Source organism: Poecilia reticulata, linkage group LG17 (assembly GCF_000633615.1).
Source record: "Poecilia reticulata strain Guanapo linkage group LG17, Guppy_female_1.0+MT, whole genome shotgun sequence".
Classification (NCBI taxonomy): domain Eukaryota; kingdom Metazoa; phylum Chordata; class Actinopteri; order Cyprinodontiformes; family Poeciliidae; genus Poecilia; species Poecilia reticulata.
The window spans coordinates 28,384,847-28,404,119 of record NC_024347.1 but is presented as its reverse complement, the minus strand read 5'-3'; the positions used below and the strand labels follow the sequence as shown (position 1 = coordinate 28,404,119).

At 39.2% G+C, this 19,273-nt stretch overlaps 1 protein-coding gene across 1 annotated transcript in view; it reads left to right on the top strand.

Annotated features, from left to right (window-relative positions):
- Positions 1-17,828, top strand: part of LOC103479949 (receptor-type tyrosine-protein phosphatase N2-like) — a 30,531-nt gene extending 12,703 nt beyond the window's left edge. Inside the window, exons 6-9 of the mRNA XM_017309955.1 lie at positions 3,426-3,479; positions 7,753-7,817; positions 15,032-15,105; positions 16,484-17,828. Coding sequence (XP_017165444.1) covers positions 3,426-3,479; positions 7,753-7,817; positions 15,032-15,105; positions 16,484-16,555 — 265 coding nt within the window. The 3' untranslated portion in view covers positions 16,556-17,828. The remainder of the gene's footprint in view (positions 1-3,425; positions 3,480-7,752; positions 7,818-15,031; positions 15,106-16,483) is intronic.
- The last annotated feature ends 1,445 nt before the right edge of the window (positions 17,829-19,273 follow it).

Genomic DNA, 19,273 nt, shown 5'->3' with positions numbered 1-19,273 from the left:
AGAAGAAGGACAATATTTGCTGCCTCAAAGTTTTTTTTATTTTAGTCACAGATATTAAAAGCCGACACAGGAGAACTTTTATTAACTTTTATCAATGTAAAGTATTGATGCACATTATTGTTCAGTGGCTTTCTGGACTTCCTCCAACATAGTTTTGTAATTTAATAAATGTTTTACTCTAATTGCATTTGAATGAAATAAACTTGCTATGATTCTGTTTTATTTCTGAAAGTTTTTCTTTAAGAAATAAAAGATGAATTTGATTTAAAAATCTCTGGACCTGGACGCTGCATCATTCAGAACTTTTTAAATCACCTCATTGCTGCTAAAATTATGAAACTGAATCTAAAGAAACAGGGAAAAATATCTGTGTAGTCAGAAATTCATACCTGCTGATGCGAATAATCCAAACGATCAACACATAGAAAAACAAAACAGTTTATTGAGGGTAATAAAGTGAAATAACCCAACAAAAATATATAAATAGGTATAAAACTTGCCAACCCCATTCTGAACTGTTCCAGCAGTTTATTTTACTGGATCTTGTCCTTTGGGTTTTGGAATCATTTTGGAAAAAACAATCCATCCTCTCTTAATAGTCTGATTTCTTCTTCAACTCCATGAAATCTGCCAGAACCGTTTGGTGAAACACGTCATGACCTGAAACGTCGCTGTCTGTCGGATTTCTTTTGGTGTCCAGTTTCTTCTCCATGCCTGCTGTGTGCAGCGACGTCCAGAACGTTAAGCTGTGGCCTAACCTGACCAAACTGAATGTTACAGCAGGCTTTAATCAGGTTTCAGCATACATTTCTCCAGCAGTATCACGTTTTTCAAGATAAACAGAGAGAAAAAATGACCTGTTTTCTGAATGTTGATTCAACAACAGAAACCTCTTTGCTCGTGTCTTTTGCTTCATGATGAAAGTAATTTGCCCAGAATATAAATCTGGATTCTTCAGTTTCAATCACTGAATAAAGAAAAGAAAAACACGTAATTTCACTGAGACACTGTGTTGTCTCTTTTAAACCACAATAATCTAAACTTGTTTCTCCCAGTTTGCACAGTGGTTACGGTTCGATTCCCTCCTATCTGTAAATGTTCTTTATCTGACCATTAATCTGGCTTCTGAAGGCATTTCCTTTGATTTTAGCTCCCCTCTCTACTTCCATACCCCTTCAGCCGCCCACCCTGCTCGTTGGCGATCCTCTCCTGGCTGTTTCCATGGTAACGTCACTAGCGATTTTCCTCGGGGAGCTCTGCCGATGTAGGGTTTTGTGTTAGACGGGGGAGACGTATTGACTCGAGTTTCTTTGTGGTTGTTCATTTATTCCTGCCCTAAAATGACTGAAGTTCACGTGTAAAGTTGACGTTACTCCGTTTGGCCGTTTGTTACGCAATCCTACGCAGTTGGCCGCCTGTTTGTTTCAGAGAAAGAATAATTGGCGTCATATTGATATTCTTCTTCTCCTGCAGGTTTCGTCTGGTTAGAATTGACAACTCGGAGAAACAAAATAATAGGCTACCACTGTTAATCAGGTCCTACAGATGGAAACTCGTTAAAAAAAAAAAAAAGAAAAGAAAAGCAATCAATGGCAAAGTGGTCACTTTATCCCACAAAATGATTCTGCTATTTGCTTTTTGTGGATCTGTGTAATTAATTTTACTGCTCGTCTGCTATAATAAAACACAACATCAAATCGTATTTGCACAAAAGGCAGAAATGCGCTGCTGTGTGTTTATAATAATTTAAAAGTTTTTCCTTTTTATCAGTTTCAGGAATGATCAAAGTATTCAAGCCAGTGGTGAGATTTCTTAATCAACAAATATATTTATTACTGAAGTCATGAAATAATATTTTACTTTAGATGATTTAATTTGAAACACTCAGCACAGAAACCGTTTCATAAAGTTTCTCCACTCAGTTGTTCAGGTGAGCAGTTTGGATCTCAATTCAGATAAATGTTTTTTGTGCAATTCTTTTTTAAAAGTCCTATTAAATTTCAGCTTCCGTTTTTTTAAGAAACAAATTTGTAAACTTAAAAAAATAAAAATAAATGTATTTATTTTCACCTGATTCTTTTTCCCTGACTGCAAACAACCAATAAATAGTCTGTGAGGTATTTTTCTGGGTAAAATACAAAATGTTTCTCTGGGATTAAACTGCTTCATTTTAAATAATGAAACAAATAGTTAAATGTTAGTTAATATGCAGCAAAGACTGTCTTCTTGCTGCCTGTTGATTTGTCCGCCTTGGTGAGAAAATTCCAGCTTAAAATACTTTATCATCATCCGGTGGTAAAGTTTTCACCTCACCAGATTTTTGTCCGTCTGCATGAATTTGTTTGACATTTTTCATCATGTTGGCAGCAGAACTTCTAGCAGCCACTGGGTTTCTGTCTTTCACTGGGAAGAACCTGAGAAGAGACCATTACTCTAAATATTTGGAAAAAAAAGAAGCAAATTGTTTCTTGGCCTTCAGCAAAATTCAAACTAAAAGTTTTGTATGAAGTGGGAAATAAATGGTTTACAGACTTTGAAATGAAATCTACTTTCATAATTCGCTGGAAGCTCTGAGATATTGAATGAAATCAGCTGATCCTTTAAATAAATCCTAGAAACCTTGAAGCAGTAACTTTTATTTTCTTTGTTTTTTTTTCTTCTGTAAAGATGTGGAGAAAGCTAATCAGACACATAAAAATGATTGTTTTCATTTTTTAAAGCTGCAGGATAACGTAATCTCCTTTGTATGTGTTCAATCTCTTTTCTCTTGTGTTGGGAATAAAACTGATTGATTGATAAACTGCCATTGTTAATCTCTACTCCAAATTATTATAAGAGGTTTTGAAACCAGGTTTTTAAGTGCCATGTTTTTGGTTTAAAAGTTGCACATGAATCACTGTACAAAGTTTCTGCTTAGAGGTTTTAAAAGCAGCCAGTTTGAGGTGTAATTTTTTCACGTCGCTCATGCACACTGCCTGCCGTTACATAATTTGTTCGGGTGGAATGTAATTAATCTGAGGTGTCATCTTGAAAAGAAAACTCTCCAGCTGGGATCAAGCTCAGCCGTTCTGGCTCCGGATCAGACGGCAGCTTCATGTTTTTATAAATCCACCGACTGCTTTAAGGAAAAAGTTCTGCTTTTAACCACAATCTTCAGGAGGGCTGCTTTGCTTTTTCATTATGATTCTGCTAAATATCTAAAATCAGAATCTTTGTTTAGCCACGTGATAAAACTGTAACGCCTGACTGCCAGATATCGACACGGTTTTATTTTAAAACCAAGATCAGGTGAATTTTGGTCCAAAGTTGAAAATATTCCAGGTGTATTAATTGTAACTGTATCAGGGAATAAATCAGCTTGTTTCTGTACGAATGACATTTACACTGACTTCCTGTTATGTTTTTGTTTTTGTTTTGTCTCGTAGGAAAGTTAATAAGTGCTACCGGGGTCGCTCATGTCCCATCATAGTCCACTGCAGGCAAGTATAACATCTTCATAAAATACTTCTGTGGTGTTTTAGCACCAACTTACCATAGCAACAAAGTCTTATTTTTGAAGCGGGCAACATGAACTCACTGTGGTGTTTTCCTTTACAGGAACTCATTATGAAATATGTAAGGGGCAAATTAACCTGGGTCCTTGTTTCTAAGTTTAACGTAGCATTAGCATAGCATTAAAGTCATGGAAAGTATTTACTACTGCTAAGATGTTTACAAATTGTGGGAAGAACAAAGTGGGACAGAAGTGAATTAATTTAACTCCTGAACAAAATGACTTATTGTTTAATATCACCCAATAGCTCCAACTCAATAATAACACTGTCCTTTCTGAGCATATTAAATCGTTTTATTGAGAAACCATCTACAGAAACGTGATCTTCCTGATTATCCCGATGGGTCCACAAGTAGCCATTAATAAAATAAAAGGAGAAATTTGTATTTCATCTTTGCTGGCACACTTTATGACGGTATATTGTATTTGTTTGGGAATATTTCTAATTACTGCATAGAGTCCAGATTTACAGTTTATTCTTTCTCACATATTCAAATCCTCAGTGATGCTGATCGTCTCTGTATTGGTTCTTGTAGTTTAGTTAGTTGGCTCCTGGTTTTCTGTGAGGTTTGCATTTAAACATTCACATGACGAAAAAGATCAAATCTCTTGGATCTCATCACACATGAACTGCTCTCTGGTGCTTTTCTGCTCCACGCGACTCAAAGCAGCTCCAACTTTATCTGTAGGAGGATTCATCATAAAAAAAAATAACTCTGCACGAGTCTCCTGCTGTCCATCCTTGGTGTTTTTTCTTGGACAGAAGTGGCTTCTTTGCTACCTTTCTAAAGGTTTTCATCTAACCGTGTGCCCTGCTGCCAATGTTGAGGACGTTCTGCACCAATGGTAACATCATCACATGGTGCTTCCCTCAGGTGGAAACTCGATTCTTACTGGACACTTTGGATGTCCTGAAACGTGTTGCAACTGGACGTCTCACTCTGAATCTCTTGATCTAATGTAGAGTCTGTGCAGCAGTTGTGATAAGTGATGATGCCTTGATGTGTATCAGATGCAAAGGAGTAAACAAAAAATGTACAAACACGTTTTGATGAGTGGAGAATTTTGTTTTAGGTTGATTTTGGTTGAGCGATATTTTAATAATCTCAGGTTCTACAAAGCTATTGTACATTTTGTGGATCAGGTTTTTGGTATTTGAGCTTTTATTAACGGAGTTTAAGTTAATTCTAAAAGATTAGTGGAGTTACCTTTAGTTCACATCTTTATTGGAAGTTGTGCTGCGTTTATATTTTCATTTCAGCCACAGAGTCTTTAGCCTGGTTGCCAAAGCAGTCATGGAGTTTTATGTCTGTGTTCTGGATGATAGGAGAGAAAAGGAAGAGAATCTGTGACGTCTAAATTCATACTTTAATAAATATCAGAAAATCCTAAAAAAAACCAACCAAATGTACCAAGTTTGTTTGAAATGTTCTGTGTTGCTCCATGCTTCTCCATCTTTCACTTTTTCTTTTTCCTTCCTTCCTCCTTGTTTCCTGTCTGTCATTGTGAATGGATTCATTCACTGCAATAATGTTAACTAATGCTAAGCATTTGCGTTTATTCTCTTATTTAATAATTATTTTCTCTGGGCTCGTCTAAAACAAGGTGAAACCAGACGTTATTCTGGTCAACAATCCCATTTGCAGCTGAAATATCCAGTTAAGTGTTTCTTTTTTTTGTGCACAACTCGTAAAACTTTTTTAAAAATGCGTGTACCCGACCTTGCCGTTCGTAGCTCAACCTAAAAAAACCCCACTGTGCATCATAAACATGCAGGACACAGAGCTGAGTTGCAAGGCAAAGGATGAAATTGGACCCATAATCCGTTGATGAATCTAAGAGCAGACCGACCCTGTGTAACGGCAGAGCAAAGAAAAGACTGAGCGCGGAGACTTTCATTTCCAAATGGGTTTCTCAGAGCCAACATTGCAGTGCCATTTATCGCCCTAATGTATACAGAGAGCAGGGTGAAGCAATCAGGAAGAGAAGTGAGCGAACAGAGGAGTGCAGATGCCGAAATTCAATAACCTCACAGCATCTCTCCTGCTCCATCCTTCTTCTGGTGTCCGTCTCCATCTTGTCTTTTACTTTTCCTTCTTTCCTCCTTTTTTCCTGTCGGTGTCATTGTGGATAGATTCATAGACGGCCTGACGTGTTCATTCACAGCCCTCAGCTCTGTTCTGGATATCAGATGAAGATATCACCTTGTGATGAAAGCACACGCACACACACACGCACACACACACACACACACACACACACACACACACACACACGCGTGCATGTCTGCTTCCATGTTATCTTTCAATTAATGCAAAATGAAATATTCTGATTCTGAGGGCAAAGACATAAAGTTTGTACTTTTATCCATATTTGGACTTTGTATATCAACTTCCACTCATTTTTAGAAACTCTAAGTTTTCACCTAACACGGACCCAATGCTCATTCATTCCTGGTATATTTGTAACTCAAACTTTAAGCTTAATTCACACCTCGGTTCAATTTTGACTGCAAAACTTTGACTTCAAACCTTAAAAATGGGGATCCGGTTCTTCAGAACCGAGCTTTAGTTTGCATATGACATATTGCACTTCAGAAGGTTGGTGAATTTATAGGAAAAGATACTAAAGAGTTTGCATAAACAAGTTTACACACACACACACACACACACACCAGATACAACATCTCCTGAAACAAACTTTTATTATACATTTATCACTTTCAAATGCTTGAAATAAATCCATAGTACAAAATATTATTTCCAAATACATTACTTTGTCTAATAAATCTTTCCTGTCTGTTTCCAGTCTGTTACTTATGTGGAACAGAGGAAAATGTATTTATGCCTGGTGTTCAAGTGAAATGCTCTTCATATTTCAGCTTCCCCCCAAAGACTCTAAGCTCTTTACCACATAAATCCACACATCTGCAGCTATTTATCCACTTGCAGTAAAAATAGTAAAGTCATAAAAAAGAGCTCATTTGTCTGCTTAAGCCTGTAGTCGGATGACGTCCAACCAGAATAAAGCAACACAAAACAGTGATACTCCTGCAAAACATGTTGAATAACTGAATCCTACTTAAGGTTTCTGACTTGCTATTATTTATTACAGAGTAACTTTTCACAATGAATTTGAGACGTAGTTATTTCTTTGTTGTGCTTTGATGGCATTTTAGCAACCAGGAGGTGATGGTGGATCAAATGGACCTGCAGAACTCTAATGCTAACTGCTAACACTAGCATAAAAACTAACCAATAGGTTAGCATTGTTTTGTGCTGACACTGAATTAAATAAGTAACTGAGTCATCTTTAGGTTTTTTTAACTATTAATTCTGTAACCCATCAAGCTTTTGCAAATCTAATGCATTACATGATACACAGCCTCAGCTAAATAATGCTGAAGCCTTTCCTTATATTTATTATTCTAGCATGCATCAGTTCAACTTGATTTACTTCTTGATTATGCATTTAGATATTACACCAACTGGAGCGCTTATCAAACATAAGATTCTGATTTCCAGATGATTTTTTATCCTTAAATTTGGGAAAGAAAATAAAACAAGGCGGTGACCTGATGGCTTCATTCTGATGCAGAACACTGTGAACCCCAACCTTTACACTCGTAGTGGTAGTAGTTTGTTTTTATTTAAAATGTCCATTTGATTTTATTTAGGGCTGCACAGTGGCGCAGTTGGTAGAGCTGTTGCCTTGCAGCAAGAAGGTTCTGGGTTCGATTCCCGGCCTGGGGTCTTTCTGCATGGAGTTTGCATGTTCTCCCTGTGCATGCGTGGGTTTTCTCCGGGTTTTCCGGTTTCCTCCCACAGTCCAAAAACATGACTGTCAGGTTAATTGGCCTCTCCAAATTGCCCCTAGGTGTGAGTGTGTGTGTGCGTGGTTGTGTGTCTCTGTGTTGCCCGATGACAGACTGGCGACCTGTCCAGGTGACCCCGCCTCTCGCCCGAAATGTTGGCTGGAGATGGGCACCAGCAACCCTCCTGACCCCACTGAGGGAAAAAGGGTGCAAGAAAATGGATGGATGGATGATTTTATTTACTGCTTTAAATTCAATAAAATGATGTTTTTGTCTTTGATTTAATGTAATCTAAAGGAAGTTTTGATGAATTTTCTGACCCGAAATGATCCGCTGATGTAACCGATGCCTGTTTCTGTCCATCCTTTGCTGCTCCGCCCTCCAGTGACGGTGCAGGAAGAACTGGGACCTACATCCTGATCGACATGGTCCTCAACAGGATGGCTAAAGGTGAGCGCCGCCTCCATGTCCTTCCTTCCTGCTGCCGTGGAGAGACGTTACCATGGCAGCATGTCTGTCTTCTGCGGACTAAATCAGGCAATTTCATTTCCAGTAATGATATTTAATTACATAATTACAGCAATTAGCAGGCAAACATAATGTCACATTTTATGAAAACACTCAGTTGTGTTGCTTGTTACCCTTTGAGCAGCAGAAAACAAACGGCTCCTGCATTGGTGATTCAATGGATTCATTTGTATGAGAAAGATGCTGATTGATGCCGTCTGTTGATGTTTTTCTTTGGAAGATCAGTAAACAAGTTAAAATGATAGAAAGCTAAGAAAATCCGTGTTCTAATGCTGAACTATCCCATCTACTAACTTGGTGGATTTGTTGGTGCTCAGGCTGTGATGTGGTCATGGCTGTAAACAGAGAGTGGAGTAAAAATGACCTTTCACCCTGACCAGCTGCAGCTGGATCCTTAACACAGCTACTGATAGTTTTTAATCATCCTTAAAAGTTGTTGAGCTTCGGCCCAAACAGCCTGTTTGCCTTCAGGACTCATTTTGCTTCTCCGATCTAAAAGCAGCATTCAGCGCCTGCAGCAGTGAAAACTCTCCCCAGTCAACCATGGTTTTCGATTTTCCACGTTTCTTGAGTTTTTTGGTAACAGTCATATCATGTATGCATTTTCTAATGAAGCATGTGACAAACTCTGTGTATCCCTGCAGGTCAGTGATGCCGTTATTTGCTGTTTCCTTTAATTTGCACCCATGCTAACAGTGCTTAACGTTGGAGTGCCGGATCTAATGACTTGTTAACTCTAGTTGCACATTTTGATTTGCATGTTGTAAAACACCTTTTACAACATGCTAAAACACAGTCTAAGTGTTTTAGTTTTTTATACTAGAGATTACATTATGCAATCCAGATTCAGTAAAAAGTGTGACAGCTGTTGAGTTTAGCATCTCTGTCAGTTTGTTTTTTCTCTTTATGCTACTTAACAAGATAAGAGTGCTGCAGACTTCTTCATTTATTTATTAAAACTGTTGTCTGATGAAAAGTCTTTGATTCAATCAACACAACAGAGAACCTGAAGAACTCTCAGCGCTCACCTTCACATTCTGGGCCCAAAAGAAAATCCTACCAAATGAGGCTACATGCTGACGGCTAAAACAAAGTCAGGACTTTGTTTCTGCAGCTGAGATCAAGGTTATTATCCCCTCTGTGAAATTTTACTGACCAATGATTTTATTTTTGATACTTACAAAATTCATTCAGAAAAACTAAAAACTACCCGGATCAAAATGATCTGGCCTTTTTGTTTAGCCAAAGCACAAATCGCTGCAGAAACGTTTCTCCTGGCTTCAGACTCAGAAAAAAATGACAACTTGCTTGTTGACAAATGATAGCGAAAGGTTACTTTGTGCAGCATATTGTCATGGCAAGGATTCAAGTTTTAGAAACGGGACTGAGTCTTCTCAATGCGAGGAACAAATGAAAAAGAATTAGCTTTCACTTGTAGGTTGTTCATCGTGTGTAGATCTGAGACATTTAGTTTGCGCCGCAGTGGTTTCACAATGCTGCTGCATAATCTTTGTGTTCCTTTGTGTCCCATGGTGGCGCTGCCACTGTGGCAGAACGAGCTCCTGCGTCTTTAATTCCACATCAAAGGGTCAGCAGTCGGTTCCCAGGCTGTCACACTGTGATCACGCTCCTCAGCACCCGGGGACCGAGGGGCCGAGCTGGGAGGGACAGGACGGGGACCGAGGGGCCGAGCTGGGAGGGACAGGACGGGGACCGAGGGGCCGAGCTGGGAGGGACAGGACGTGCCCGGGGACCGAGGGGCCGAGCTGGGAGGGACAGGACAGGGACCGAGGGGCCGAGCTGGGAGGGACAGGACAGAGACCGAGGGGCCGAGCTGGGAGGGACAGGACGGGCCCCGGGGCGGGGGTCGGTACAGGACACACTTGTCTGTCTGTCTGGAAAGACAAAACTCCAACTGCAAACAGCAGAAACATATTATCGGTTGTAAAAGCATTTTTGTTACTCATGTTGTTGCTTTCGGTTGTCCACCTGAGCTGTGGCCCGCTGCAGCTCCTCCACTTACATTCTGTGATTAACAATCTCGTTGTCCTGCCTCAGTTGAACTGGGCAGCCATGAACTGGCTGGTTTGTTGTCGTGCCAAACTCTTCACCTTAGATGGATTGAACATTGAGATGTTTTATAACTTAACGCCGCTTTAAGAATTCTGCACAACTTTCTCTTTGATCCGTCTGCTTGTGTTCTTGGAATAATTTAACGTTTTAATTGTTTTTTTGTGTTTTTATGATGTAAAGCACTTACATCATCAAATAAAATGGATTGATTCTTAATACTGACATTAAATTACAAACAGGTGAACTCTGTTTGTGACTCTAGATCCAATATGTTGCACTAGATTTTATGTGAAGGTGTCAGAGTAAAAGGGGCTAACAAACATGAATTTTACACTTTTTATGTTTTATTTTTGAAAACCCTGCCACATTTTTCTTCTTCTTCTTATGTGTGTGCTGCTTTGTGTTTATTCAGACAAACTTTCATCTCTCTTTATTCTTCAAGTTTTCAAAATGTAGTTTTTATTTTTTGCTTGTTTTACTTTTTGAATAAGTGATAAATCCACATCGAAGGTCAAGCTTTTGATTTGATTTGATCATATCTGAGCGGATCAATCAGAATCCAGGTCTTGTAGAAATTTACAACCAGATTGCAGAATGTTGAAAATGCAAACATGGTAGAATCTAGTGGAAAACTAGCGATGGCTCATCATCGGCTCTTTATAATGATCCCAAACAGGATAATCTGGGGAGATTGCTTTCATGAAATGTGAATTTAAGGTTTTACAAACTGACATATCTGTACCAGATGTGTTGGAGGACAGTCAGTTTCACTTTAAGTAACCAAACTGTTGTTAAGTCTGATCCTGAAGGCAACAAATTCAAACTGAAAACGGATTAATCATCAGTAACATGGGAACTATGGGTGTGGTCAGTGAGGCAGCGCCCTCTGGTGGATCCCAAAGAGCCTGCATGTTGTAATCTGCCAAAGCAAACTGGATAGAATTTGATTTATTAGTGGATAAATCAACAGCATGATGGAAAGTAGGATAAATCTGGAGCATTTTAAACATTGGGATTCGATGCTGCAGTGTATCTTTACATAATTCATGCTTTTCTTTCAATCATCGCTTCACAGAGAGAGAAGACAAGTAGAAGTTTTAATGTAATTGTGGTTTAATCAGAACAAAGCATGCAGAGCAGCGTCAAGGTCGCAGCTGCAACTTACAAAACGTTTCTTTAGGATAATCATGTTTTGGATCAGCACATCCCAATAAGATAACGAGCTAATAACATGGTGCATTGCTAGCGTCAGCATTGCATCCCATAGAAGCTGTATAATTATATATATATATATTTATTTTAGTGTCAGTTAAAACCTGTGGGTGTTTTTGAAATCGTTTGTTCTGGATCCGTTTCTGGAATCAGTTACTTAAAGTTGTTTTGCTAGATTTTAACATCAAGACTTGTGTATTGTGTAAAAAAAAAAAAGATGATTGGTGTAAATGTGATTTATATTTCTGCACATTTCTGAAAATGCTTTCTAAAACGCTCTGATCTTTCTGAACCTTTTTGTTTGCTCACCTCCCTTCCCCTCATCCCGGCTCCCGCAGCCCTTTGCTTTCTGCTGATTGCTCCAGCTGCTCGGAGGGAATTGTAAATTTTCTGAGGAGTTACGGTGAGGTATCGGAGATGAGGAGGTATTGCTCTGGTTCTGAAAGGCCCGCTCCATTCCTCGCCCCTCACATCCCCCCGCCACCACCGGCCACATTTCTCTTCTTCTTAAGACTCTTACAAAGCCCATGAAGTGGTTGGAGGTTTTCAGCTCTCTTTCAATTCCCTTTGAAATGTTGCGTTTTTTTATATATTTTTTTTATTTTAGCTGATTAACAGTTTGCCTGGCTCTCAGCTTCAGCTTTCCTTTGGCTTCCTCAAGCACCCCAGCTTTATTTTATTTCCTAAATTCTACATCACTTCTTATAAAATCGCTTTCTCCTTCATTTCTTGTCCAACTCCTTGACCTCCACCTAAAATCTGGAGTCTTACAGAAGCTCAAAAAAGCCGCTGAGGTTTTAAACGAACCCCCTCCTTGGTTCCTCTTTCAACCCTCAACTCCGTCAAAGAGGAGCCGTACAAAAGGAGAGCTTTTTGTTTTGTTTTTTTTTTCTTTTGTTTCCCTGAGATGCGATCCGTTTTGAGGCTTATCAGAAAGTTTTCCGTTTAAATTCTTTCCCTCCAAATGAAAGAGAAAAGCCAAACCTGTGAGCTGTGGTGTTTCCACTTTTCTGGCTGGACAGGAGTCCATTGTGCTGAAAAGAAGAAGAAAAAAGACTGAAGCACAAAACCTGTGAAACAGAAAGAGAAAACTCTGAATGAACAGCACTCCCACCATTCATGTTCCTCCTCAGGCAGGCAAGAAAAAGAAGCGTTATTATGTGTCTAAAAAAAAAAATAAAGTAATTCTTGTGTTTCTTTGTATCTGGGGTTGGATGGGGGAGAAAAAAAGAGTCAGAAAACAAATTGAATGTTCTTCAGTACTCATGTTCTTTGTGAATTTAATTGTTGCTCCCACATCATCTTTTCTGTTCAACTATTTCTTGTTTCATTGAGTCCTCTGCCTTTATTGTAACATCTGCTTAAAGAAAAACTTTTATGAGAACTACTTTGTCTAATTTCTTTGCCCCCCATCAATATTTAATCATATTCCATAAAAAAATAAGGTTTTAAAAAGATACTTTATTAATCCCATGTTAACCAAGTTTCTTCACTGAGTTGTTGTAAACTGTGAGGACTTTGCAAGGAAGAAGGATCTCCTGTATCAGTCAGTATTACAGGAGATCCTTGCAGCCTGACGTGACCCAATTCCGATGTTTTTGCCGGGGCCGTTCACACTGCCAGTAAATGCGACCTGTATGCGTTCCTCAGTGTGAACGGGCAAACGACCTGAAGTGTCCCGCATGCGCAGCAGAGGGCGCAATAGCGTCAGCATTCTAAGTGTTCTGTCAACCGCCATAAAAAGAAGAAGAAGAGCTCAGTGTTTGCGGAAGTAAACATGGAGGCTAACGGTGTAGCTTAACTCACATATTTGAAGTTGTTGTCCAACCGGAGCAGCATATTAATAATTTAATCCTCATATAGTCCATCATGGTTGATATTTTTCTTCCCACTTGCGCGTATCAGGACGCAGAATAGTGAGATTTGTTGAGAATCAGTGACGTTCAGTTCTGATGAATACAACTTGGACGTTATGGTCGCATTTGAATCGGATACGTATCGGATATGAGAATCCGACCTGTGCTGTTCACACTGCCATGAAAAGATCGGATACAGGTCGCAAAACAAAAAAATCAGAGTTGGGTCACTACAGGCTGCAGTCTAAACTCACCCAATGTTACAGCTGAAGGAAGAAGCTTCTAACAGGAGACACTTCTGTTGTCTCCTAGTCTCAAGGAGAGCAAAGTCCAACAGAACCAGATTTATTTTTTCTGTTTTAATTTACTGGATCATTCTGATGATGATGATCAGCAGATCACTCTCCACCACAGACTAATAGAAGCATCTTCCTGCAAACAGGGTTTCTGCTCTGTTGCGTCTCTGGTCCAGTATTATGTCAAGGTGAAGAGATATTTTTGCTCTCCCGCTTCTTTTCCCCTGACAGGCAAAGTGTTTGACATGTTTCTGTTTGCTCTGAAATCTACAATCATCTCCTTTGTTTTGTTCTCAGTAAAACTCAAAGGGGTCAAACAGTTTTCTGTGCTCAGCTTTTCTGACTCACTGACTGCAGAGTTTTCCTGCAGATTATCCAAAACTGGAACAGCGAGGAGTAAAAATGGTGAGAGAATAACGGCCTGAGTTAGAGGTGCTGCTCCTTTAATGGTGGCTACGTCCCTCTAATCAGCAGAGATGTTAGATCTGGCACAGAGAGTCACACAAAGAAAAGAAACCAGCAAACTATTAACTACTGAATGGATGCTGTCAGTACAAAACATGCATTTACCTTACAATTACACCAAACCAACCAATTATAGGACAGAAAAGGACAAACACAGGAAACTGAACAAAAAACCAAATGTGAACAAGTGAAAGAACAAGCCCATGAGGAGCGCCCCCTACAGGTCACTGACCGCAACAATGATTACTTTAACTTACTAAACCACAAACTAAAGAAAAAAAAATACAACCACTTGAAATGTGCTTCTTTTATTCAGTTATTCTCATTAAAAATAAAGAGCAACAAAGTTCAAATAGCTGGGAAGAAACTAAACCATTAGAAATGGTAAAAGTAAACTGAATTAATTAGACAAAATCAATAGAACAATTTTGAATACTAACATTTTAAAGTTACCATTGAAATAAACAAAAAAAAAAATCTTGGCATTCCTGACAAAACCTAAGTAATAGCAAACCAGTGGAGCCTCTATTGTTTTTATAAACCACATCGTTACAACAATCGACATTTCTGAGCAGAATGACTGATTCTGTTAAAACTCATCACCAAAAGTAACTTTTAGGAAACATTTCTGTGCTTCAGATTATTCTGCTTCTTTCTCAGAAAACCTAAACTATGAAACTGTTTTCCTCAGACTAACAGCAGACGATTGGCTCCACGGACTCCAAAGACCCAAGTTTTACTTTAGCAACTGGGTTTACAAAGCAATAAAATATAATTTGATTTGATCTATGATACCACCAGATAAATGTCCCTCTGGGAAATTACCCAGCAGGTATCATTTAATTCAGGAATAAGAACTTTGACTGTAGAGCAATGAAGGCTAAAAACTTTTTTGTTCACCCTGAAGACGGGACTATTTCTTGTAACAGGGCTGTGAGCGTTGACACTAAGGAGTGGCGAGGCTCTGTTGTGTCAGCTCATCATCAGACTATGATGCACCTCAAGGACGGCTGCTGACGGCTTCTTTTGTCACATTTTTTTTTTCCATCCAAACAAAACATCTCAAGGGGGGTTTGAGCGAAAAGCTTGACTGCGTTTTCTTTTTGCTTTAAGAAAAAAATCTGTTGTAAACGTCATATTTTTTGACAGATCTTGGCCGGATCGTCTTCCCTGCACGTTCAGCTCAGCGCGGCATCATTTTTCATGTGTCTGGTTTTGTTTGTGTGTCTGACAGGTGCCAAGGAGATTGATATTGCAGCCACTCTGGAGCACCTGCGGGACCAGAGGCCAGGAATGGTCCAGACCAAGGTAACACACCTGAGACCAGGACGTCTGCTCTTCTCCAAACTCCCTAATGTCTCGCCTGACTACTGGGAAAGATGTCGCCGCACACATGAACTAATAGGTTTAAAGAATCGACACGAAATCCAACAAGTTGTTGAAGTGCACCGGTTTTAGCTTTGGTTTCTGCGATGAAGCTCAAAGTGCATGAATGAGAAAAAAAACAAAGAAAAAATAAAAATAGACACGATTTCACGATGAAATGAGCCTGAACAAACATGCAAAATAAATGCAGTTTTGATTAATAGGTTTATGCATTGAAGACGATGGTTGGATGAAGGACAGTTAGTCTTTGGCCAACTTGGTAAAACTGACATAACATCATATTTATGATTTACCATCCTCTTGGTGAACTTTAGAGGAAATACTGATGAAAAAGTCCAACAAATTGATCACACTGATGTTTGCAGATATATTGTGTTTCTATTGGCTTGAAAATGACTGAAAGCTTTGGATTTTGACCCATTATTTATACTTTCCTACCAGTTTGCAGCCGGTTAGGTTTTCAGTTGTTTGGACATCACAAACAAATAATCATGATCTCATTTTTCATGCTAAACATCTTGGCATTTTAACAGGAATTTGTGCAGTTCGGTTGCATAAATTCCTGTTAAATAAATTTAGTCTTTTCTCAAGACAAAAAGGTCTTTTTTTTTTTACACAATCAGTTCCAATTCAGTCTGTTAAAATTAAAACTGGTGATAAAACAAAAACTGTCAAGATCTGTTTATTACAGCAGCTGCTAAAAAGTCAAGTCAGACTTTTATGTTGCTAGAGTCTCTTCAAACCAGAATCAGCTACCTGAGAAATAAACGCTCAGTAGTTTGTGAAAAGCCAACCTGTGAATGACCCGCCTGCTCTGTGTTGGACATTTCTCCTAAAATGAACTCATTCCTCGCCACATTGTACACGGAGTGACTCCAGGCTGCTGTGAAAACAATTACTGGCTGATATGAGAACATAATTAAAAAGAAAGCCAAGAATGTGTGCAGAACATCTGCTGTATTGATCGTGGCCGTATTAAAGCCCGCGGCCTGAGCGAAGTGTGTCGTCGCCTCCCCACCCACCGTTCGGTCCGCAGCCCCGGCTTCAGCGCTCACAACCTCGGGTCCAATTATGACCGAGACTCTAAACTCCAGGGGCCACAGTCACGACAATGGAGTACTTTAAAAAATAAAAATAGAAATCCACATCGTCTTTGCTGACGGAACAATACGGTAACTAGGTCAGGAATCAGAAAACGTTGCGGCGTTGTCGAGCCGGGATCGATAATTCCTGCAGGAACTCCCACACGTCTTCAGCTCCATGTCGCTATTTTTCACTTCCTCTCCTGTTTCTCCTGCAGGATCAGTTTGAATTTGCGTTGACGACCGTGGCTGAAGAGGTGAACGTGATCCTGAAGGCTCTTCCTCAGTAGAACGAAGACGCTTCCTGCTGGAGAATCGCTCCTGTTGTCCAGTTATTCCCTGTCTTGTTATTTTGAAGTTTTAATTCTCCAGCTGTCCGTTAATCTTGTCAATTTTCTCGTCTTCGTCTCATTAGAGTTCCTCTCTTTATCCATGTCCATGTGGGTTTTTTTCTGTTTTGTCACATTTTTCCATATTTTCTTGTCCAAACACCATTTTGGTCTCCCAGCTCATTTTCTCCTCTCCATTTAAATATCGTCTTCTGGACATTGTGGCCTGAAGGCTCTGAATCCGTCCTGTACATAGCTGGACTCTCCTTCTGTTGTCCTACAGCTTATTTTCCAAAGTGACTCAGCAAATTAGCACATTTTGATTGGCTGATGTCTCAGATTCAATGTATCAGTTTTGTGTTTGATCATGAGGAACCTCATCAGTTGGGCGTAACAAGGTTTGGCAACATAATCCAACAAAAGTTGAGCTTTGTTTATAAAATTAGGATATTTTGTACAAATAAAACATGTGCTGGTTTTGGTCAGAATAACTGATTTCTGTCAAATGGTAGTAAATTGGCTCTTTGTTATTTGCCAAACCTGAATGTTAGACTGAACATTGTGCATCAGTAACTGTCATGTTTGGTCTGATTTTCAGTGCCATGCTCATGTTTCCATGCAGTATCTTATAGAGCTGCAGTAACTTCAGTGTTGCTCAGTGGGTACAACTGATTTCTCCTCCAGTTAAAGCTCCTTTCATTTCACTGGGATTATAATTTAGAAAACGAAACACGATTCTAATGTTAGAAATGTGTTATGATTATTTCGTTGTGGTATTTCTAGTGTGAGCAATGTTGTGTTTCTTCAACCTGAACTGATATCTTGTGTTCAACCAATGTTGTGGCTCGTCAGTGAAGTTACACTCATGTTTGCCTTAACAGAAATATTGTAGGAAGTCTGTAAAAAGCCACTTAGGTTGGTAAACCTACATTTAAATTGCCCTTATTCCAATTGATTATGGGTTATTTGTGCTCAATATGACTGAAAATGACGTAAATGTATTTTTGTTCTTGTGACTGTATCAAATATCTGGGGTAAGGGGCAGATAGTGGGTTTTAAATGAGTGAATTTATTATAAAATGGTTTAGTTTTGCTTCTCCACAGATCTTATATGTAGCATAAATGGATGATTTGTAAATATGCAGTAGCAGAATCTGTTTTCCCTTAAATGCATCCTAAAATTGTTTTGCTGATGCTGTAAATTAAAAAAAAAAAAAAAAAGCACAAGAAACCACGTGAGATGGTCCGTGTTTTTATTTTTCATTCTCCATGCACAAAGTAAACATAACGTCATTTCACTGCCGGTCTCATTCTGGGACATGAAAAAACAAATCCAACGTCTAATTACTTTTTCTTCTGAGAATATTTGTCTTACATTTACTGCAGGCCTGTTTAATCATCATCCTGTTTTCAAAACAACCTAAAATACCATAAATGTAAAAGGAATCAGTCAAATCTGCACCTGAGGTAACCATGGTAACAGCAGAGCAGCCACCCAGGCAAAAGAACATTATACTTAACAATACTTTTCATGTTTAAACAATATAACATAAAGCATTTCATGCTCTAAGAAGACATTGAACCCTGTTTGGATCCAGGTTGACGTCTGATGATGCGACCCGACGACCTGCTGCTCAGGTTTGAGTCCACAGATCTTCCCTCGTCCCGCTGACCGATCCGGCTGATCGGATCGGGTCAGCCGGTTCCTCCTCCAGTTCAGAACCACGCTTCCTTCTCGGCGTTCACATGATAATGACGGTACGGTCCAAACGGCTGATTAACAGCAGCACCGTCCCTCCATGGCTCAGTCCAAGCAGAACCACTAACCCAGCCCGTCATCAGCATCATGATGCTGTAAACTAAACTATAAAAGCTTTATTGTGCAACATGTTATTACAATATGGTTTATATATGTATGTGAAATGCTAGTTATAATGTAATAAATACGTGTATTGTAATAACATGATAAAATATTAGTTTGAACACTAAAGTCTTGATGTTTCCTGTCTGATTAAAAGTTCTGTTTCCACGATGAGCTGAACAAACATGATGCAACTAAACAGCAACAATATGGAGTCACAAGTGGATAAACTCAACTTTACTAATAAAATGTGGTAAATACTTTGAATTATAGTTTTCTACTGTAAAGAACCACCTGGATATCTCAGAATATGAAATGAAACGAATTGTGTGGAAGCTAAACCGATACTTGCTGTGAAGCTGTTGGTTGAAATGTTGCTTTAACACAACAGCAGCATTTAGTTTGGCGTGTGAATAAAGTCGGTGGTGATGCTGGTTTGTGCGTTTGCCACCACTGTTCACTGTTTGGAAGGCAATTATCCTGTCATTTCCACCATCTGGGTGGGCGTTCCAACCATCTGCTTTACGGAGTAGTGAGCAAGCAGCTGTTTTAAATCGCACAGCGTCATTAGCTTTAGGTGGGCCAAAGTGGAATCCTGCAGCAAACTGCACCGCAGCTTCTGATTGGCTCATTTCACCCCAAACGCCACAGGAGGAACTTTTACTTTTTAGTAAACATCATGCATGAGATTTTACAAACATCCAACATTTTTGTGAAACTTCATGTTTCATGAGGTTTCATTAAGAAACTCAAAGTTTGAGGGATGTTCAGCTTTAAACCCTGTTTGACGTTGAAGATTTGCTTTAATTTCTGTAATT